Source organism: Peromyscus californicus, unplaced genomic scaffold (assembly GCF_007827085.1).
Source record: "Peromyscus californicus insignis strain IS unplaced genomic scaffold, ASM782708v3 Scaffold_4__1_contigs__length_199733344, whole genome shotgun sequence".
In the NCBI taxonomy this organism is placed as follows: Eukaryota; Metazoa; Chordata; class Mammalia; order Rodentia; family Cricetidae; genus Peromyscus; species Peromyscus californicus.
The window spans coordinates 8,454,150-8,476,595 of record NW_026294562.1 but is presented as its reverse complement, the minus strand read 5'-3'; the positions used below and the strand labels follow the sequence as shown (position 1 = coordinate 8,476,595).

Genomic DNA, 22,446 nt, shown 5'->3' with positions numbered 1-22,446 from the left:
TTGCTCCAGAGCTCTGCTTTCCGAAACGCTTACATCATTCAGTTGTTGAGGGGGTGGGGGTGGGAGGGGAATCTGGGCGTTCTGATAGGATTCCAGCATTTCCCTGGCCCCTGGCTTTTTGGAAGAAGTAAAGACCCTCCCCACCTATGCTTTGTAGTTGTTATGATGGGGGTGGGTGCCCAGGTTTTGTTTGTCGTGTGAGTCTTTTTTTTTAGGTCACTACTGCAAAGGGCATGGCTGGCGGGTTCAGGTGCACAACCTCCCCGCCTTCATTTCAGCGAGTTCCCCTGTAATCACTTGATCTCAGTTTCTCCGCCTCCTCCTCCTCCCCCCCCTCCCAGCACTAGACACATGGTTTCCACATGGAGACAAACTTCTTTCCTCCGACTGGACTTGACCTAGCTGCATCGTCCAGCCAATCGGCAGCATCCGCCTCTTCTGACGTCACGCGTTGCTGAGGCCGGAGGCTGGGGGGCGGGGTCAGGACGTGAGCCAGGAAATCACTAGGCGCTGTAGTTCAGCCAGTTGGTCCAGTCTTTTCTTAAAGGGACTCTCTTCTTGGAGACAAGCCGGCCCTTTCGACTCCATTTCGGGTTCCCTGAGCCCTTCCCGAGATGCGCCGATAGTGTCTGATCACGCGTTCACACGTTTGGTTTTCAGTGTTTGCAAAGTACTCACTTGGCTTATTTTCCACTGTAGCCAGAACTGCTTTTTATTGCCTCTTTGAGGTTTCCGTACTGGGAGTGTTCACCAAGTTTTGGCCGCAATGATGAATTATTTCCATTAGATGGGGTGATTTTCTTGGGGGAGGAGTTCAAATAGTTACTCAGTGTTGACCATGCGCTATGTGCAAGGGAAGGGTTCCCTAGGTAATGCAGGTACAGTCTTCTGAAATGTCACCTGGTATGAATCTATCAATCTCAAAGCTTCTAGAAATATTTATCACGTAGGCAGTGACCCTGTTATGACAGACCCAGAAACAGTCTGTGGCATCATCCCCTGTACACCTGTGGAATCCAGTGGAAGGGTAACAGTTATAGAGTAATACTTAGAAAAAGGTTTATCTCTACTGTGGCAAAGCCAGAAACTTACAAAATAATTGTTACCTGAATAAAAACTGGAAGTTGGGGGTTGGAGAGAGGGGTCAGCAGTTGAGTGTGTATTACTCTTGCAGAGGACCTGAGTTGTGTTCTCAGTACCTATGTGAGCATCTCACAGGCAGCTGTAACTCCTGTTCCAAGGAGAACCAACACTTCTGGCCTCCAAGGGCATTTCCACAGATGTACACATACATACACATATAAATCCTGGAAACAAATAAAGCACCTGTAAGCCGGAAGAAGTCACGGTGTTAGCTAAGACCCAGAGGAGAAAGACAGCTCCAGTGTTTGGGGCAGGTGCTTTGGAGGCTGCCTCAGCCAGGCGAGTGTGACCAGATAACAACAGAAGCCGCAGTTTACTCTCTCAGGGAGTGGACTGCCTGGGTTGGAGGTAGGGTGTGTTCCTAGGGGCATGGACAGGCCCTGAAGCAGCTTCCTCCTGTTGGTATAGGAAGCTTCGGCTGGAAGTTGCTGCTGTGTGGTGTTCTTTGGCCCCACCCTGTCTTCCTGACATAATCTCCTCTGCTTGGCCATGAAACCTCAACTCCTGTCCAGCAGGTCCACCAGCAAACAGGCTTCACAGTCCTGCCCTTGTGCTTGACTCAGTCAGGACACCCTCACTCTTCTACTCCCTAGGGTTTCTGTGTCCTACCCTTCCTTCATGACTAGGCTAATGCCTACCTCCTCCTTGAAGCCTATGGGCTGTTTCAGCTAGATGGGTGTTAATTCTTGAGTCAGCTTAGTTGAGAGTCTGAAATGCTTTGCAGTCAGAAGGAGCAGAGGTCCAAATTCCTACTCTGTTGTTTGGACATAAGTTACTTAGACTCTCTGAGGCTGCATTTCGTAAGTAGGGCATGTGAACATAATGATACCAAATCCCTTACATCATCGCAGAATGACTGAATCACCAGTTTTAAGCATTTCAAGCACCTGAAATACAGTACATGCTCAATAAATAGTAACTTATGGGGCTGGAGAGATGGCTCAGCAGTTAAGGGCTTGTTGCTCATGCAGAGGATCTGAGTTCTGTTTCTAGCACACACATCAGGAGGCTCACAACTGCCTTGACTCCAGTTCCTGGGGATACAACACCCTCTTTTGACGTCCTTGGGAACCTACATGCACTTGATACACACACACACACACACACACACACACACACACACACACACACACACTTTTTTTTTTTTATAATTTACCTGAACTTGACAGTCTTCTATTTATTTCCTATGTGTTAGCTGTATCTTTGCAAGGAAAATAACAACATCTTGTATGTAGATGAGTGTAGTACATACATTCAGTTGGGTATTGAATGTGTGTGTGCTTCTCTTTTTTGTTGTTGTTGTTTTTGGGTTTTTTGGGTTTTTTTTGAGACAGGGTTTCTCTGTGTAGTTTTGGTGCCTGTCCTGAATCTCGCTCTGTAGACCAGGCTGGCCTCGAACTCACAGAGATCTGCCTGCCTCTGCTTCCTGAGTGTTGGGATTAAAGGCATGCTCCTCTGCCACCCAGCTGTGTGTGCTTCTCTTGTGTGTGCTCTGGAGAGGCCAGTGGTATATTTATATATATATTTTAGACAGTCCCTTCATGAACTTGGTTGGAGCTCACCGAGTTGTTCACTAGTTCACTAGAATGGCTGTCCAGTGAACTCCTGGGATTTGCCCGTCTGCCCCGCCCCCAGCACTAGGGTCACGGATGAGCGACACCACACCTGGCTTGTACATGGGTGCTGGGGATCCAAACTCAGGTCCTCATGCTTGAGTGGCAAATGCTTTACTCCCTGAGACATCTCCCATTTGTTAGGGTCTCACAGGATCAGGTTGACGATAATATTCCCATATGTGTCATCCGTACAGTAGGCCCTTGCTAGAGATTTCTTGATGGGTTGCATTTGCCATTGCTTGGCTATGGCATATGATTCGATTTGGAGGTCAGAGGCATGACCAAACCTGGAAATTCTGAGTTCTGATTGTTTGGGGGCAGTAAGACCAGGGCCTGCCAGGAGATGATGGGTCAGGCCTGGACTACTGAATCTACATTCTGTCAATAGCTGTGATCCGAAGAATGAATAAGTTCTTGCTTAGAAAGTAGGGGACTAGAGTGACTTGTGCTAAAATGGAGGGCGTTAATGTTCAAACAGGTCATATCTCTGCTGAGGAGGCATCTTTGGATGAATCTATTGATTCCATAATAAGCATTGAGTGTCTACTCTATGATTGCTTTTTCCCCTGCAAACACTGTTGGTTGATTCACAATGGGGTGGAGAGGTAGGGGATTCATTTTCAGAAGAGTTGTGTAAAGATATTTGCTAAATTGGGCCCCCATTTCCTCCACGTTTTAGACTGTCTTCTTGGATTTGATGGGGGTTTAAAATGTGGTAGATGCCAGAGGTAGACTGTTGAGAGTATCATTGTGGCTTTCAGAACTCTAGAGCTGCTATGGAGGCTTGGAGAGGAGGGTCCATCAGCTACCAAGGCGAAGCAGCAATTGCTCAAACATCTTCTGTCTTTAACTCAAACATTCTTTCACTGGCACTCCCAGATATGGGGGTCTTCCTTTGGAGATGGCTGAGCCAAAGTCTAGAGGTGAAAGAGGGAAATAGAGGTGTCAGCATAGAGCAGCTGTGGCGGCCGATCACATTGCATGATATTAGTACCGACGACCATTTATTGAATACTGAAAATGGTTAGCATGAGACTAGCCAGGTCTTATCTTTCCCAGTCCACAGCCACCCTACAGCACGTGCAGTTTTCTTACCTCTATTTTGCAGTGGGGGCTGAGGGACTGAAGAGTGGGGATGCTGGGTAACTTCCCCAAAGGTCATGAGCTGCGTTTGCCAGCTCCAGAGCCCATAGATCTCACCACATACACGTGGACTCGTTTTACAGCCAAGGAATGAAGTCCAGACAGGTGACATGACTTGACTAAGGTCGCCCAGCAACATGAAGTGGGGCTGGTATCTGGAACACCCTGCTGGTTTTCCAGAGTCTTCCTGTACACACCTTGTTTAGAAAAGAGACTCAAGACGGAGTAGCCAATCAGAGAGGGTTTTTTTCAATTCCTAGTTATTCAACTATCCTGGCCTTAAGTTCAGGGCTCCTAGGAAACAACTCCCCACTCCTGCTGCCTTTCCCAAGTCTGTCCTCTGGGCATATTAGAGGACTTAGGGCTGTTGCTATGGTACTGAGGCCAGCAGCAGGTTCATCAAATGCTAAGTCTTTTGCCAAAAAGAAAGAAAGAAAAAAAAGAAAGAAAGAAGGAGAAAAAAAAGCCTGGCCCTAAAGAAGCAAATTGGCCGCAAAGATTAAGACTTGCATCCATCCCTGTGGCTTTTTTGTTGTTTTAGAGTTCCCCCGACTCCCCGCCCCGCTCCCTATTCCTGCCACCACGACTTTCTATAAATACAGTTGGATAAATATTGATTTAAACTGCGTTTCTGGAGGAGAAACACATGCTTGCCCTGGCTTGGTCTTCACTTAGATCCCACCAGCACGTCAGGCCCGACACACCTAACCCCACACGCCCTGGCTCCCAAGTGACCCGTTTTGGGGGGCGGGGAGGTGAGTTGTGGTTTTGTGGCTTTTTGGTTTCTATTTCTTTAAGGGAGAGAAGGAAAAAAGAAGCAGAAAAGGCAACAGCTGAGTAAGAAAGAGACATTCTGCAGAACGGGAACCAGCAAGTGGGTTCCAGTGGGCAGGAATCCCGTCCTTTCTTCCCCTCCATTTTCGGTTTTCTGTTTAAAGGAGGCAGGTGGGAAAGCAGCATCTTGGCCACAGGGAGCCCCAGCAGCCACAGAGCACTCACAACAAGCAGGCGGAGGTCCGGAGAGGGACGTGGCTTGTCCACAGTGACACGGCCGAGGCAGGACGAGGCCTTTCTGTGCCCTGCTCTTGTCTGTGTGATAGGAGAGTGGGTCATGATAGAGCCCCAAACAGCTTTTGTTTTACAGGTCGGGCGCTTGTAAAACCGCACTTCTCAAGCCTGGCTTACTGAGCCCAGGGTGTGTCTGGGTATTGCAAAGGTCATTGCAACATTCTCCGTCGTCTTTCAAAATGAAGCTCATTTGACTTTGCTGCACTAAGAAAACTATTTTCTCATAGATGAGGGGTGGTGGGGAAGGAGAGAAGAGGGTGGTGACAGTGATGGCCATGCTAAGCCTTAACTGAAGGAGGAAAATTCAAGTCTTCCCGAGGGGATCAGGGTGGGGTGTGGTTCCAGACGCAGAGTTGGGGAAGAGAAAGAAGTAGGGGAGAGAAAAGAGAGAGGCGACTCAGACCGATGGGCACCTGCCTCTGGGGTCCTGAGCTAGAGGCTCGGTCTTTGCTTCCTCAACTTGGCAGGATGTTGTGCTGGGCCCCTCATTTGTGAAACATTTTGAAAGTTCAGGTGACTCTTTACATAACAAGTCAGCAGGAAACATATAAACATATTTTAGGTAAGAGAAATTTCTCTTCAAGGGTTTCATTTTATTTGTGATTTCTTTGTAGACCAGGTTAGCCTCAAACTCACAGAAATCTGCCTGTCTCTGCCTTCAGAGTGCTGGGATTAAAGGCATGTGTCACCATCGTTTAAAGGCTTTTGGGATAAGACTCTGAGTTACAGTGTGGACTTAATGTGGCAATTCCACCGAGTCCGTCTGATAGTCAAAAGGGATTTATTCTGGGTTAACTCACAATAAGCATAAGGGAGTTGGTCGAAGGCTCCAGGAGGAGTGGGTTGCGGTCCAACGAGGTTCTCTGGCGAACTCTGTCTTGGTCCACAGCACCAGCATCCAGCATCCAAGACCACGAGGTAACCAAGAGAGTGAGCATGTATGCATCCCAGGTCTTAAGGGGTCCACCCTCAGTCACGGGGTGCGGGGTGGCAGATATACCTAGCAGTTACCTGCTGCCTACTGGCATGGTGCTTCCGGGGTAAAGCACAGACAACCACCCCTACATACCAGCAATCTCCTAAATCAGTCATGTGCATTAGTTTGTTTGTGTGTTCAAGTGTCACTTATGGAGCTGGTCTTTGTCTTAAGTTTGGAATGGTGCTAGGTCAGCAGTGCAGTTGTTCCCTTCACATAGTCTGTGCTCTATTTCAATGCCAGGGTTATAAAATTTAGTTACAAAACAGCCTCTTATAGCCCAGGCTAGCCATGAAACTCACTGTGACCTTGAACTTCTGATTAACCTGCCTTTACCTTCCAGTGCTGGGGATTATAGGCTTGCACTACCAAGTCCGTTTTATGGGTGCTGGGGATTAAACACAGGCTTCATGGTAGGCAGTCCACCAACTGAGATACACCTCTATTCAGAAATTCAGTTGTCTCAAAGTGAATCCCAACTGTGGGTACAGTATCTGAATTGATATTTGTGTATTTGGCTCTATACCCCAATATGGACAGAATAAAAACTCATCCTGAGGTTCCAAAAGGCGTCCCAGCCAGATGTGGTGGCACACACCTTTAATCCCAGCATTCAGGAGGCAGAAGCAATGGAATCTCTGAGTTTGAGGCTAGCCTGCTCTACAGAGCGAGTTCCAGGACAGCCAGGGCTCCACAGAGAAATCCTGTTATGGGGCGGGGTGGGGGTGAGGAGTTCCTTCCTACCTGCTGCTCCACCCCTGCACACAGCTGCACCCCAAACATTGAAAAAGCTTTATGTTTTTGTGTTTGTGTTTCTAACTTCAGCAGATCTAATGGACCCTCCTGCGCTTGGAAGATGATTTCCACCAGGTCACAATACCCAGTCCACAGCCCAGATAGCATGCCCTTGGCCACGAAGCACTGATGTCTCCTAAGGAATTGAAGCACAGCAAAATTACAAAGATAAACACACTGTCCTGAGGGAGGATGAGATTAGGAGATTCTAATTTGAACCAAGAAGGAGAGATTTGGACTATCTAGTATTTGAAATGTTTTACTTTGTATACTTATTGTCATTACAAGGACACAGGACTGAAGATGGTTTGCGAGTTCCAATAGACAGGCTATTGTACTAAAGCAGAGGGCAGGCCCGGGCTATGTGACTTCTAGCCACACGTGGCAAGCAGGAACTGAGGTTGTCCTTGTTTTTATCTCTGCAGGGGCCAGAGCTACAGAATGGCTCCCACAGCAGCCTGACCACCCCTGCCATGTTAGGCCCTTAAATCTGAGTGCCGTGTGTACAACTCTCCTTCATCCTTTTTGACCAGCCATGAAATTTAGCTTAATGCAAAAAGAAATATCTAAAACGGCCAAGAGCCAAGCTCTGTGCTTGGTGCTCTCAGAGTGAAGTGTGTCAGCTCTCCAGGTCAGGTGCATATTCCTGTTCAAATATTAGCCAAACAGAAACCAATACCCAATTCTATCTCCTGGGAGTCTGATAACCAGTCTCCAAGACAGCTCTGACAAGTAAGTGCTCTCTTGGAATGGTGCGAATGCCCTCGTCTACTGGACATTTACTATGTGCCAGCGCAATGCCAAGCACGCTGTATTAAATCCTCACAAACATCCAATCAGCAGGTCTGTAGTTACCTTCATTTTTAGAGCTGCCCAGAGCTTCATTCAGCCTTAGCAAGGCTGGCTCACTTTCCCAAGCCCACATGCTAACAGTAGTGGGTCTGGGACTTAAACCCACTGTTCTTCCTTGGGAGTTTGGGGAGAGCCTTAGGGAGCTGGAAGTTAACAAGAGGCAAGAAATGGAATCTGGAATGTTTGTGGTGTGGGTTGAAGGCTCCAGGAGGATATCTCGCTCGAGTGACTTCCTTTTCTCCCCATTCATCCTAGAGCGGAGAGAAGCGGCTAGAGGCTTCCAGGGGTTCCAGCATTGACACAGAAGCCGTTCCCTGGAGACTGATGGTCTGGGGGTAGTTTTGCTTGCTTGCTTATGCCAGCTTGCTGGCACCCTCTGAGAAACCCGCCCAACCAGTAGGGCACCTGTGGTGCTACCGGTTGGCTGTCAGGACTGTGGATCCACACCCTGTCAGACTCCAAGACTTCCTGGGACGCCCCAGCTTGTAGGGCAACTGGGCTGGGTGGTGCTTGGCGCCAAGGGCTTCTGCAGAAAGTCAGTGTGGATTTCTTTTATTATTATTATTATTATTATTATTATTATTATTATTATTATTACTATGGAATTTTTTATTCATTTTACATACCAACCACAGATCCCTCTCTCTTCCCTCCAGCCTTCCCCCCACATCCCACTCCCCATTACCTCCTCCAACATGGTAAGGCCTTCATGGAGAGTCAGCAGAGCCTGGTACATTCAGTAGAGGCAGGTCCAAGCCCCTCCCCCTGCAAGGTGTCCCACCATAGGTAATGGGCTCCTAAAAGCCAGCTCATGCACCAGAGATGGATCCTGATCCTACTGCCAGGGGACCCCTTAAGCAGATCAAGCTACACAATTGTCTCACTTATGCAGAGGGCCTAGTCCAGTCCCGTGGAGGCTCCACAGCTATTGGTCCACAGTTCATGAGTTCCCACTAGTTAGGTTTGGTTGTCTCTGTACATTTCCCCATTATGATCTTGATGCCCCTTGCTCATAGAATCCCTCTTCTCTCTCTTTGACTGGACTCCTGGAGCTCGGCCTGGTGCTTGGCTGTGGATCTCCGCATCTGCTTCCATCAGTTACCGGATGAAGGCTCTATGATGACACTTAGGGTACTCAATGATCTGATTACTGGGGTAAGACAGCTCAGGCACCCTCTCCACTATTGCTAGGAGTCTAAGCTGGGGTCATCCTCGTGGATTCCTGGGAACTTCCCTCATAGCCAGCTGTGTGAATTTCCGAGATGCGCTTGATGTCCAGTTGTTGCTGGACAGTGTGGGCCAGGTGGTTCCTGTCAGACAGCATGGGCCCAGCCTCCTCCTGTCCTGAGTAGAGCTCTAGAAACAGGAGTGGTGTTAACGATGACCGGGTTCATGTCACTCACTTGTTGGAAGCCCTTCCACAGTTTATTCCCCACCTCACTTAGGATGAAAGCCAAACTCCTTGCCGTAACTTTCATCCCTGCTGTTCAGAGTATAGTGATCTCTAGGACAGGCAGTCTTACCTCCCACATGTCTTAGCTTCCCAGGCTCCATCCCATCTGCTAAGTTAGAATCTGCATTTACCATGGTTCTTTATCATTCAACCCTTAGCCCACTTACCATGATTTGCGGTTTTACTTGCTTATCATCAGTCTGTGTGGCGAGACTATAGGCACCCGGAGGAGAGGGAGCAAGCTCTGTTATGTTCATCCCTGCACAGCACACAGTGGATATCTAGGGACTATTTGCTGAATGAATGATGAATTTTCTGAGCTAGCTGTTAACAAGAACACTATTGCACCAGTCATGGGTAGTTCATAGCCATCATCCCAGCACTGGGGAGGCTGAGGCAGGAGGATTTTAGATTTAAGGATAGCCTGGGATAGTTGGCAACCATTAGGATAGCCTTGGCTATATGGTGATTCCTTGTCTCGAGAAAAAGCCACAAAACAAAACAAAAGCCAAGAGCTGTTGTTTACACAGGAATGCAGAATAATCTAGAAGACTGCAGGATTTAGTATCCTTTGTTCCCACCACTAAATACCATGGAAATCTCATTCTGACACATTCCCAAGGCCACCTGGAAGAATAAGTTGAGACCTAGCTCAGCCTCCTCAGGTTGAGACCATAGACCTAACCAATTCTGCCTAGCCAAATATGCTGTGTGTGTGTGTGTGTTGGGGGGAGCAGTTCAGAAGATCTGGCTTTGAATCTAGTCACTGCCTGTGTGACTTTCTGGGCCTCATCTGTAAAACAGGAATCTCAGGGATGTGCTGAGAGTTGAAAGAGCGGACTGGAGAAGCAGCGCTGTGCATACAGTTTGTGATGGTTTGAATGAAGTGCCCCACAGGCTCTTAGGAGTGTCACTGGGGGTGGGCTCTGAGGTTTCAGATGCTCAAGCCAGGCCCAGTGTATCACTGTCTCTTCCTGCCGCCTGCGGATGCAGATGTAGAACTCTCAGCTACCTCTCCAGCACCCATGTCTGCCTGCATATGGCCATACATCCCGTCATGACGATAATGGAAACTGTGCCAACCCCAAACAAATGTTTTCCTGTATAAGAGTTGCTGCCATCCTGGTGTCTCTTCACATCAATAGAACACTGACTCAGACACAGTTACATGGTGGTAGCAAGTTGGTAAATGGATTCATTTTGTTCTAGGCTCTGTTGAGACTCCTAACATTCTAGAATCAAGGTTGGAGCTCCAAGTGGGGGTGAGGTGACATCATCCATATCTTCAGATGAGCAAGAGCCTGTGTTTTTATTGTAAATGCTGCACCTGAGGCTAAGCCTGAAGACCTGAAGCGGAAGGGGCTATGTGTGTGACTTAGTGCCCAGGGCCTGCTGGGGCCTACTATGGCCCTTCACCGGTCTGTGCCATTGGGAAAGGGGTGGTGATATCAACAGAGGGCAGGGGGAAGGGCCACTCCAGGCTAGGCTCCTGAAAGGGAACAGGAGAGTGGCCAGACCTGGGGCCATGGCAAGAACATGAGGCCCAGTCTTAGCAGTGGGGTTGGCCTCTGGCAGAGTTTTAGGTTTTAGTTTAGTTTGTTTGTTCTTGTTTGAGTCAGGGCCTCATTACATATCCCCTCCTGGCCTGGAACTGCTATGTAGATCAGGCTGGCTTCAAATTCACAGAGATGTGCCTGCTTCTGCCTTCTGGAATTAATTCTAGTATTAAAAGTGTGTCCCAAGACACTCAGCTCTTTTTATTATTTTATTTCATTTATTTATTATTTTTGAAGGCTTTAAAATCAAGTTGCTTCTATTTGGGGTGGGGGCTAGTCAGTAGGTAATGGCCTGCTGCACAAGCTTAGAACCAGGGTTCCTTGTGATCCCCAACATTCAGGTAAAAGTCTGCATGATTGTGACTCCAGCCCTGGGTGACTGCAGGAAAAGACAGAAGGGCTGCTGGTTTTGTTGGCCATTCAGCTCGGCTGAGAAACAGCAAGCTCCAGGTTCCATAGGAGACCTTGTCTAAAGAAGACACAGCAGAGTGACAAGGCAGGACACTCAAAGTCCTCCTCTGACCTCTGAATGGGCATGCATTCATATGCACGAGTGTGGACACACACACACACACACACACACACACACACACACACACACATTAATAGGAAGTTAATTTTGAAAAACAGGGGGAAAAAGAATCTTTATACTAGCAAAACCTGAAAAATGAGCTATCCTGGTATGGTGGCACATGCCTGTAATCACAGAACTTGGGGAGGTGGAGGCAGGAGGATCAAGGAGTTCAAGGTCATCCTTTGCCACTTGAAGAGTTTGAGGCTAGCCTGGGCTACCCTATCTTAAAACAAGAATTACAATTTATTTATTTACTTATTTTTGTGATGTTAGGGATTGAATCCAGGACCTTGAGAGGACTGGGCAAGCTCTTGTCACTGAGCCACACCCCAGCCTTTTCTAGTTTATTCCTGTTCTTGAATATAGGCAAAACATTCTAAATAAAACATAAATGATAGGTTTGAGCAAGGCTCCGAAAAAATAGCATCCCCTGGTTGACCAGGTCATGTGCTGGGGCATCGCTGACATGGCGAGATCTACCAGCATGAATGACTACAAAGACAAATGACAGGAGATCACATGACATTGGCAGCGAAGGTGAGATCTTGAGCAAAGGGCTTGGGGCATTCCTAAGGAAGGCGGCTGCGTCATAATCAGGGCCCCGGGGTAGGAACTGTATCGTTATAGTGGGACCCTGAGTGGGTCTGAGGAAAAGTGATCTGGGAGTCCTTCAGACCCTTTAAGAATGTTACTTAATCGTGACATTTAAAGGGCTGAGGTTGGGGCCCCTAGGATCTAAAAGATCTGAAAACTTACTCCACTTCAGAGTGTGTGTGTGTTCCTTTTCCTTTGAAACTTGAGTCAATCAGGAAAGAAAATTCTAGCGATGAGAAGGGAGCATACAGCTTAAGGCCTAGGTTTCAGCTCTCTCTCATGGTATGTCAGCTGTGTGGTGTTTGGTTGGCATGTTGGCGTACTTCTCTGAGCCTGGATGTTCTGAACTGAAAAAATGGACTCTTGGGCTGAGAAGCCAGTTTAGTGATAGACTTGCAGGGCACAAACTATGAAACATTTTGGAGGAACATTCACTTGGCATCAGTCTACCAAATCCTTTTTGAATTCCTTACCACCACCCACCATGGTGCCCCCACCACCACCAGGGTTCGGTTTGAGGTGTGTTCTCAGGGGTAAGCAAACTACTTAGAAGTGCACATTAACAGAATCCTGCAATGCAGACTTCTTCTTGGATCCAAGTTCATGCAAAGAAAAAAGAAAAAAAAAAAGAAGGAACAGTTGAGAGATTAGTACACCGTTAAAATCACTGAAATAGGCAGCCGTAATAAGGGCTATTTAATAAAATGTAAAAAACCCTTTTCTAAAGCAAGAGATGGGTCAGGATGGAAGTCAAGTGCAGCTGTCTGAGCCTTTGCCAGTGGTCTGATCTCACCAGAAAAACTGGAGTTAAAAACAACAAACTTCCAGATTCAGCGCTCTGGGATTAACCACCGCCTCCTCTGCCACTACCCCCTCCCCGCCCTCTCCCTTTCTCCCCAGCCTGGGCACCTGGGTCGCTTGGTGCGTTTCCATGTGGTTGGGAAGTCAGCCGGCAGCCCTGGCGACTGGAGCCCTGGGAGACGGCAGCCACCTCTCGGGTTTAGCATTACGTCATCCCTTTAGACCCAAATTTATCTCGGCTGCACACAGCCCCGCTGCTCTGAGCTGCCGCTGACTTGAGCGCTTATGCTCCAAGTTAGACAAGGCTGACTCACTGGGCAGAGCCAATGCTTTCTGTAGTTCTTCACGTTTGTGGACCCTGGAGGAAGAGGAGGCTGCCGCCTTCATATGGGAGTGGGTGTGTTTGTGTGTGGAAAAATGGGTAACTGTTAGTGCAGTTGATCTCTAGGACCTCGGAATTCATGCTCCCCTGTCCAAACCCTGGTTCTCTGAAATCATTACAGATAATTGCTGAAAACTGTGCCTACAAGGCAAGCACTTTGCAGATTCGGAACCCGAACAACCCCAGTGTCCTCAACAACAATGTCTGTGGACTTGTAACTGAACTCCACAGACTTTTCCTCCTTTCTCCATCTCACCTGTCTGCGGAGACTGTATGCTAATCAGCCTCCATGTATGAGTTTGCAATATATCACTTGGGAATTGGCATCTACTAAACTGTACTCGGGGAGTGGAGGGGCAGGAAGGACCCTAAAAGTGAGAGCTTGGACTGCTTCTTCAGAGGCAGACTGTCCCCATCCACCTTCGATTGTGGTAGAGCTGGGCGATTTTTGCTATTTTCAAATGGTGAGGGAGAGGAAGACACACACATACACACACACACACACACACACACACACACACACACACACACACACACAGAGAGAGAGAGAGAGAGAGAGACAGACAGACAGACAGAGACAGAGACAGACAGACTGACTCTCTTTAGTAATAGGGTGAACCCAGAGACTGGAAAGATCCCAGTCCTTGTGTCTGTGGACATGTAACCCTTGCTTTCCTGTTTCCCAGCCATGTTTGTAGTGCAAATTTGCTTCATCTGAACAAAAGCAAAGCCATGGCTGCCTCTGGGCTCCCCCTGGCTAACACAGAGCGCAGAGGACGCGTGTGCGTGCGTGCGTGCGTGCATGCATGTGGATAGCAGCCTCTTTAATTGCACATGCAAAGGATGGAGGTTTCTGTCCATGTGTCAGCCACTGTCACCATTGACAGTGCTTCTCCACATGTGCAGGTGGCCTTTGGTGACTTTTGTGTGACTTTTCACCTCTTCGTCAGCCGCTACACAGGCGTACCTGCCATTGGGTACAGTAAACTGTCACTTGCTATAAAAGTGACTTAAATTCCCAGAGTCCTTGGAATTTGGAGTTGAACTTTTTTTTTTTGAGACAGAGTTTCTCTGTGTAGCTTTGGAGGTTTTCCTGGAACTCACTCTGTAGCCCAGGCTGGCCTCGAACTCACAGAGATCTGCTTGGCTCTGCCTCCTGAGTGCTGGGATTAAAGGCAAGCACTACCACCCGCCCCTGGAGTTGAACATTTTAAGGGGTTCTGCAAGTGGTAAAAGTGAACTTTTAAACTCATCTGTCTTTTCTCTGCCCCCTCGATCAGACAGGGTCTCACAGTATAACCTTGGCTGACCTGGAACTCACTAACTTACTGTGTAGGCCGGGCTAGTCTTGAACTCACAGAAATCCATCTGCCTCTGCCTCCCAAGAGGCTGGAGTTAAAGGATTGTACCGCCACACCTGGCCTTTAACCTTACATGTTTTTTATTTCCAACTAACAGGTGTTCTGAGTAAATGGGGTTTTTTTTGTTTGTTTGTTTGTTTTGTTTTCTTTTGAGACAGGTTCTCTCTATGTAATTCCAGCTGTCCTGGAACTCACTCTGGAGACCAGGCCTGCCTCTACCTCCTGAGTGCTGGGATTCAAAGTGTGAGCCACCTCACCTGGCAGAGTGAAACACACACACACACACACACACACACACACACACACACACACACACACACACACACAATTTCTTCCTACCTCTATCCAGTAATGTCCTTGGCTGGGAATGAAGGGCTACCAGTACGCAATGGGAAAACCTTATGACCTATCCAACAGCTGAAAAAACACAGTCCCTTCTTTAAAGTCTAGAAAAGTCCCCTTGCCCCACTGTGGCTTGTGAACACTTCTCCTTTTGGGTCTCCCTGAATTTGATGAACATCTATTTCTTAAATGTTGTGCCAAGTGTAATATTTAAAAGGGCCTGTGACCTCACTGGAGACACTGCTCATAAAGAAGGAGGAGGAATAAAAGAGAGAGAGAGAGAGAGAGAGAGACAACAAAGAGACGAGAGAGAGCATTAAAATACAGCACAAACCCATAACACTTTTGAGAGGGTAAGTGATCCATCCCAAGATGTATTTTTTTGCAGTAGCCATAACATGGCCACACGGAAGGGGACACTGTCTCCTCACCAGGAGGAGCAGGTGAACATGACCAGAGACAGGCCGTGGCTGGTTTCCACGGCTCCCTCTCGCTCCTAGAGCATGCAGCACCCCAGTCATCTAGCTTGCTTTCTCCAGAGTTCTCAGCTGGTGTGGTTTGTGTCTCATGGGACATGTGGCAATATCTGGAGGCATTTTGGGTTGTCATGCCCAAGGGGTGGTGGTGTGCTACTGGCATCTAGTGGGTAGAGGCTAGGGATGCTGCTGAGCATCCAGCAATGCACAGAACAGACCCCAGCTCCCAGGAGGAACCATCAAAGTGTCAATAGTGCCAAGGTCGAGACATCCCTTAGACGAGGGACTTGGAAAAGAGGGTGGTGGTTGAGAACAGAGAGTGGCTGGTTTTCAGTGTGCTTCCTGCTTTTTGTTCTTTCCTTTTGGTTTTTTTGAGACAGGGTTTCTCTGTGTAGCCCTGGCTGTCCTGGAACTAGCTCTGTAGACCAGGATGGCCTCCTGAGTGCTGGGATTAAAGTCGTGCACCACTACCTCCTGGCTCTCCCTGTTTTTTAAAGTCCCTGTTGTCAGTTACCTTTCAAGAGAAGAACACGGGAGGAGCAACCATCATAGTTTCCGTTTACTGAGTGCTTAGAATGTACCCACTGATAGAATTATTTCATTTAGACTTCACAACGAAGCTTACTAGATGTGTATGTTTCCTGGGAACAAACTCCATGTCTGTTTCTTTCAGTACCATAAACATAAAGTCTGGTTCAGTGCCTGGCACGCTTTTGACCTCAACACCATGCATAAATGGAAGAATTAAACCCATTTTATGTAAGAGGAAAAGGAGCTTCAAGAGTCCACACAGCCAGAGCTCCAATTCGAACTGAGATTAGTATGATTCCAATATCATATCTTTATGTTCTTTCCTTGCAGCATCAGAACAGGTTTTCTGTCTAAAAACACTAATGAGATACCGAGGAAGAATAACAGTCCAAAAAGAAGAGGTTAGAAAACCTTTTGTCAGTATCGCCGTTGAGAGGGAGGACCGCATGGACGTCCTCTCTGGCTCTCATTAAATGATCTCCAGTTTCTGAACAGCGATTTTTGGTTCTCAAGTGTATCTGTGACGCATCCTTTGCAGATATGCTACTTTCCTGTTAGTGGGTGAGGAAACCGAGGTATTAGAGTTCCACAAGAAAGCAGTAGATAGAGGACAGATTCAGTTCAAGAATGAATGCTCTAGGCCCTGAGCATCAGCTAAGAAATGAGTCTCCTTAGGAGCAGACCCAAAACTCAACCAACTCATTCTCCTCAGAAGCAAAGTCATGTAAGTTCTTAGTCTTTCCATCCTTGAACGAGAAAACGAAAGCCAAAGAGAGACTACAACTCCCAGAGGCCATCGCGGAGTTTCCCCAGGCGCAAGCGCACTGAGGCGGCCCCGTCCCTAGACTCCCGAAGTGCCGTGGCGGCGAGTGGGGACTGGACTACATTTCCCAGGAGGCATCGGAAGGGGCGGTCCTCACCGCTGCTCGGGTCCCTCCCCCGTGCTCGCGCGGAGAAGTAAACAAACCGCGCGCGGGCTGCAGGCTGCGCGGCGGGCGCGGCGGGCACGGCTAGGGCGGCGGAGAGCGCGCCGAGCCGGGGCCGAGCTGGCCCGCCCGCCCGCCGCTCATGTCCCGGGGCGTCGTGGGACTGTAGCCGTTTGTGGCGCCTCCTATCGGCCGGGGGCGGGAGCGCGGAGCCCATGGAGCGGGTGCGGATGATCAACGTGCAGCGCCTGCTGGAGGCCGCCGAGTTTTTGGAGCGCAGGGAGCGAGGTAACGGCTGGGCGACAGCCGCCTCGGGCCCCGCGCGGGAGTGCTGCGCGGCTAGTGAGGGGAGGTGCGCGCGTGTGTGGAAGTGCGTGCACCGGTGAGGGGAGGTACGCGCCCCGCGCGCGGCAAGAGGGGCACGCGCGTGTGGGAACAAGTGTGCGTGTCTGTGTGGTGCGCGCGCGCACGCGAGAGAGAGAAGAGGTGCGCGCGCGGGCGGAGAGGTGGGCGCGCCGGGAAGGAGCTTTGCTCAGGAGTGCAGGTGAGTTCCCAAGACGGCGAGCGAGGGCCGGCAGGTGTGCTTGCGTGCATGCAAGCGTGCATGCGGTGTGAGCGGGAGCTTGGGCAGAGGACAGGGGGCTCTAGGGAGGACCTGCGACTCCGGACTGCAAGGGGCAGACCCGAGGAGAGGTCGGAGGGCGCTGGACGAGAGCTCTGGCAACTTGAGATGAGTGGGTAGGGAGCTGGGGAGGTGTGGGTGCAGGAGGCGGGGCCTGCGAGAGCCCTGGGCAGAAAATGTCCCCCAGGAGAGCTGCGGGAGGGACGCAGCGTTCGACGTGCTGTGAGATGGGATTGCATTAGAGGCGGAGACCGAAGGAGAAATGGAGTGACTGGGGTATTGGGGTGTGAAGAGCAGGAATGCTGTTGTCAGGAGAGAGAGGTCCTTCCTAAGACTTTGTGATCAAAAGAGTTGAGGCACACAAAAATGCAGAGCCCCGTCAAACGAAGGGTTTGTTTGTTTGTTTGTTGTTTTTGTTTTTTATAAGGCAAGTGAAATCTTTAGGGGTGCATGGGTAACCGGTGTTAGAAATTAGGATTTTTAAAAAGAATCCTTGGTGCTGGAGAGATGGCTCAGCCGCTTAGAGTCCTTGCTGCTCTAATGGGGACCCACATTTGGTTCCTAGCACCCAGGTTGGGCAGCTCTCAGTGGCCTGTAGCTTCAGTTCCAGGAGAGCCATCGTTTCTTCGGGCTTCCCAGAAAACATGCATACATATGGTTCAGGTACATAGATAGACTCCTGCACACGTAAATACACATAAAAAATATTTTCTTTTTAAAGAAATTCTTGGAATAAAATGTTTTGAAGAGGAGGGCGGAATTTGGTTTAGAAGAGGCATCGATATACTCTCTTGGCAGTGGGTTGGGTCTGTGTATACCACCAGATTGATGTTCAGGCAACGAATGGAATTTGTTCCTTAGGGTAGGATCTTGTCGTATAACCCAGGCTGGCCTTGGACTCAGGATCTTCTTGTCTCAGCCTCCTGGGATTAAAGGGATGTACCAACATTGGCTGTACACTGGGATTTTATCTCCTAATCATAAAGAGTAGAAACATTTTATGTTTTCTACTTTCAAAAAATGTGTTATTACAGGACCTTAGATTTGTAGATCCATGGATTTGGCTGTCTATATTCTTCTTATACCTTTTTTCCCCCCCTTCGTGCTGTTTTTAGAGTGTGAACATGGCTACGCCTCATCGTTCCCCTCCATGCCGAGCCCCCGGCTACAGCATTCAAAGCCCCCACGGAGGTTGAGCCGGGCACAGAAACACAGCAGTGGGAGCAGCACCACCAGCACTGCCAACAGGTAGCGATTTGGGGAGCTGAGGGAAGGGGAGGGAAGGAGCACAGACCCCAGGGCTGGTACCAACTCCAGAGCACCGCCACCCTGGGATTTCCTCTTTAAAAATGAAATGCAGAAACCATACCCTGGCTTTGTGGGGAGGGGGGGGAAAGGAGTAGAATCTTAAAAAAGCAATTAAAATGTTCTTGCTGGTATTGTTACGGTATCCCCCCATCTTCAACCTACAGGATAGGAAATTGAGACTTGGTAGGCTGTGTCCATGCTTGTAGCCACATGCTAAGAGTAATCTTGGACCAGCTTTCATTTTTCTTTCCAAGTTTATGATAGTCCAAGAAGAATTTTTAAAAACTAGAAATAGCCCTGGTGAGATATAAAAGAGAATCAAGGCTTTGTTAAAGAAATGAAAATATTTAGATATGTTAATGGACCTAGTCCATTTGTTAAGGGGGAGGAGGGGAAGGACCATTCGGTGTAACATTTGCATCTTATTTAATGGAAACTGGTTGGTAAGGAGGTTTAAAAGCAAACATAAGGAAGATTCCTGCCCTCTAGGACGGATTTTTTTTCCCAAAACATGTTTGTCTAGAGGTGCCGAGGCGTAATTGACTTCCCCTTTTGGTTAGCGTCTGGCTGACACTTCAGTATTTTGGTTCCAGAAAGCCAGCATATCCCAAGGATTTATGTCGATAGGCAGTTTTCAAGAAACCTTTCTTAAGAGAAGGGTGTTTTTCCATTGATAAGAGGAAGTTAAATGAAACCTTTATTTCTCATCCTGTAAACATTGTCTAGAGAATAAAAAGATTAATTTGTTTGGCCAGGATTGGGTAACTACAGATCCCTGCAGGCTGTGGGGAGCTCCAGCAAGGTGGCTTGGGTTGAGGAGGTTGACAGAGTAGCATCTAAGCTCTAAATGCAGAAAACCCTAGGTTTCTGGGTTTCTGTAGATAATGGTTGCAAGCCATGAGGTTGAATCTTTCTATTCTGCATTTCAACATCCTTGAGACAAAACTGGATTTATTTTCCCCCCTTTAGTCACACCTGTAGAACTATGTGTTTTCTCAAGACTGATCTTTTTTAAAATTAATTTTTAAATGATAAAAATAGCCTTATGTTTAAGATGCTGTATTTGTGAGTCTAGATGATCTCTTGTGGTATGGGTGTGTGTGTGTGTGTGTGTGTGTGTATGTACATTTAAGTATATAATGGTGTACATTTAGAACACATACTTGCTTGTCTTTGTAATTTTTCTGGTTATACTGTTAAAAATTAAGATGTATTCAGGAATTTATCTTTTAATCCATATATAGATTTGCATAGTTACTTTTCTATTCCTGTGACAAGCGCCACAGCCAAGGCAACTTACAAAAGAGTTTATTAGGGGTTTCTTTACTCTTTCAGAGTGAGTCTATGACCGTCATGGTGGGGAGCATGGCAGCAGGCAAGCAGGCCTGGTGCTGGAACAGTAGCTGAGAACTTACATCTAATCCATAAGCACAAGGCAGAGAGAGAGACATAGAGGGACAAACAGAAAGACAGACAGAGTGCCTAACTGGGATGGTGTGGGCTTTTGAAGCCTTCAAGCCTGCCCCCGGTGACACACTCCTCCAGTAAAGCCACACCTCTTAATCCTTCCCAAACAGTTCCACCAACTGGGGCCAAACATTCAGATCACCACAAGATTTAAACAAAATGTAAGATTTTTTTTTTTTTTTTACATTTATGGAAAAGAGTGCCATATAGGAAACTGGGCCTTGGTTCTGTCATATTATAAGTGTTTGGATCCCTGTCTTCTAGAAATGAGATCTATGATATCATTGCACTTTTCTTCCATCCCTTACTGTTTTCAAGTGTAAAATAAGGTGTATTAGATACTCACCAGGTTCCTCCCCCTGAGTGCTGATTGCCAGTTTCAGGACCTGGTTACTGTAGGTAATTATGTGTATCACTTCATCATTGCACATATGGCATTTTTACTAAAACCACTCGTAGACAGTAGAGACATTCATAAGACATGCATTTCTAGATTTTGCTCATTATAATTCATCATTTTGAAAGTTTTTGTCTGTGTTATTTATTTATTTATTTATTTATTTATTTATTTAGGTTTTTTGAGACAGGGTTTCTCTGTGTTTTGGTGCCTTTCCTGGAACTTTGTAGCCCAGGCTGGCCTTGAACTCACAGAGATCTACCTGCCTATGCCTCTCCAGTGCTGGGATTAAAGGCATGTGCTACCACTGCCCAGCCCCTTATTCTTTTTTTACACTTAACACTGGCTAACTTGGGGTTTGACTGAGATTTTCATTCATGCTACTGTTAATTAGGATTCTTGTATATTATATGAAGCTACAATGTTAATTATTGTGTCTTAGCATGACATGTCAGATACATTGTAAAACTGTAAGCATTTTAGGGTTCTGATAATATCCAAGAAAAATATATGTACCCTGGACCATTTAAGACTGAGAAGGTTTTCTGTTTCTGTTCTTTTTTTTTTTTTTTTTTTTTTTTTTAGGTTTTTCGAGACAGGGTTTCTCTGTGTAGCTTTGCGCCTTTCCTGGAACTCACTCTGTAGCCCAGGCTGGCCTTGAACTCGCAGAGATCCGCCTGGCTCTGCCTCCCGAGTGCTGGGATTAAAGGCGTGCGCCACCACCGCCCGGCCTGTTCTTGTTTTTCAAGATATGATTTCTCTGTGTAGCCCTGGCTGTCCTGGAACTAGCTCTGTAGACCAGACTGTCCTCAGACTCACAGAGATCTGCCTCCTGAGTGCTGGGATTAAAGGTGTGCACCACCACTGCCCTGCAAGAAAGGTTTTTTTGTGGGAACTTAAATACCAAGCAAACAAGAAAAAGAAATTGATTTATATATTTATATATTTATAATATATGATCTTAAGGTAGGCCCAGGCCTATGTATGTTAGGTGACCTATGGTGGAGAACTAGTTTATTAACGCAAACACTAGAAATTATTCCTTCGTAGCCATTTATATAAAATTTCTGCTCCATGGAAGTAGGGGAGCTAAATATAAATTTCTAATACCAGGTATTTTCGACACAGTCTGTTTGTCAGGGGCACTATAATCTTCCTGTCATCTTCAAGCCTACCATTAAATCAAATAGATTTTTATTGATACTGGTTATATGGAACAGAAAGATGATGTGTAGAAATTTCAGTTTATCTCCTCAAATGAGAGAACAGAGCATGTATGATACTATTTCCTGCCAGTTATCTGTGTAGAAGTTGTTCCTTTTTAGACAACTTCTTAAACATTGTTTACCTTTTCTTTTTTTCTCTGTGTTTGGTACTGGGGATTGACCCCATCACTTTGCAAAGCTAGCCGAGTGCCCTGCCACTGAGCTGCGCCCCCAGCCCAGCACTGATGTCCTGTGTTACCAGTGTTACCATATGTCATGAGGCAATATTGCTTTGATATTGTAGCATCTTAGAGATACAGTGGCTGCCTTTCCCCCTAATGTTCTTAGGTGTACTGTGATATTCCTGATACAAAATGTTGTCCTGTGAATTTATGTTTGGAGTTATTTGACTCATAGCATAAATTCCTCTTCCCCCTAAGTCTTGAAACCATACTTTTACAGAAGTACAAAGGAAAGAAAATGAATGATATAAGGTGGTATTATACATCTGTACCTTGCAAATGTTAGTAATTTTATCTGGCAGTTGGGAGGGAGTACCTATAATATATAATTATTTTTTAAATACATGCTTGATTTTACTGTAATCTTGGTCATACCTTTTTGGCACATGTTCTAAAATTGAACTTGCTAAGATGTTACTTACTGCCATTAGTGAAACTTGTTGCAGTAGAAGTCTGTCTCCTTGGGAGCAACAAAGCTCAGAATCTCAGCATTGCTGTTTTGTCTTACAACTGAGAAAAATCTCAAGATTTATCATCTTTAAAACTCTGCTAAGTGAGCCGTGGCTTTAGTGTCACACTGGTTTATGTTTAAGTATTTCTCAAATACATCTCCTTT

At 47.1% G+C, this 22,446-nt stretch overlaps 1 protein-coding gene across 3 annotated transcripts in view; it reads left to right on the top strand.

Moving 5' to 3' along the window:
• Mxi1 (MAX interactor 1, dimerization protein) overlaps window positions 1-22,446 on the top strand; it is a 71,104-nt gene that overhangs the window by 3,239 nt on the left and 45,419 nt on the right. The window contains exons 1-2 of one of the 3 annotated variants that reach the window (XM_052761658.1): window positions 16,642-16,877; window positions 18,327-18,459. In XM_052761658.1, coding sequence (XP_052617618.1) covers window positions 16,805-16,877; window positions 18,327-18,459 — 206 coding nt within the window. In that variant the 5' untranslated portion in view covers window positions 16,642-16,804. Of the gene's footprint in view, window positions 1-16,641; window positions 16,878-17,008; window positions 17,134-18,326; window positions 18,460-22,446 lie in introns of those variants that run through there. The other 2 variants (XM_052761659.1, XM_052761657.1) reach the window with 2 other exon arrangements.